This window comes from Penaeus monodon, chromosome 33, assembly GCF_015228065.2.
Source record: "Penaeus monodon isolate SGIC_2016 chromosome 33, NSTDA_Pmon_1, whole genome shotgun sequence".
NCBI lineage: Eukaryota > Metazoa > Arthropoda > Malacostraca > Decapoda > Penaeidae > Penaeus > Penaeus monodon.
In genome coordinates, this window is record NC_051418.1 from 23,242,384 (window position 1) to 23,243,185 (window position 802).

An 802-nucleotide genomic window follows, 5' to 3' on the forward strand; every position below is an offset into this window, starting at 1 on the left:
ATTATCGCACGAGCTTCGGGAAACCTGATGCAGCTTCCTTCTCTTCAGCCAGTCAGTTCTCCGTAATTTTCAATGTCTGGTTTTGTGTTTTGAGTCGGTCGTATCGGGCGCTCGCATGTTTAAAGTCAAAGAATATATATATCGTTATGAATTCCTTTTTTTTTCTAAATAAATTCAGCGCTAGTTCATTGTTTTGCGTTTTTGTTAAATACATCAATTTTCTGTATAAGCCTCTCTCCTTTGTTCAGAAATTTCCATTCAAACCTAATAGCATAAATATTTTTTTTATGACCATGCAAGCTGATGTCATAAACAGTTGTGATCAGTTGTAAATAACTAAAAAAGAATAAACAAAATTTTCTAATACTTTTCTTTCTGTCTCCCAAACAGCTGATCCGCTAATAAAGATGGAAAGAGACAGAATGAGTTCCCCAACTGCTAGAGGTGAGTATTCGAAGTGTTCCCGCGTGCAGGTGTAGTAGTTACAGCTGTGCAGTAGGTGTAGAAAGTGCAGGAGGGACAGTGGGTGTGATAGTGCCGTAGGTGTAGAAGGTGCCGTAGGTGCGGTAGGTGGTAGCTCAGAACAGCAGCCCATAAACACGGTTATAAGTGTTTGCCGTGAGCCAGCGTGCGAATATTTAGGGGGACATTATACCTGGCCAAAATCCCCTCCGCACGCGCTCACACACAAATGTGCACAAATGTATATGATATATGGACGGGTTTTGGCGCTGGGCGGGCGCGGCCGGTCGGGCATCAACGCCGGCCATAACTTACGACTGAATTATGAATGGGGTCGATG

At 43.1% G+C, this 802-nt stretch overlaps 1 protein-coding gene across 1 annotated transcript in view; it reads left to right on the forward strand.

The window, feature by feature from the left end:
* Nucleotides 1–802, forward strand: part of LOC119594151 (POU domain, class 2, transcription factor 2-like) — a gene marked incomplete in the record, with an annotated part of 67,768 nt that overhangs the window by 14,691 nt on the left and 52,275 nt on the right. The window contains 1 exon segment of the mRNA XM_037943220.1: nt 391–444. Within this exon segment, the coding sequence (XP_037799148.1) occupies nt 391–444 (54 nt within the window).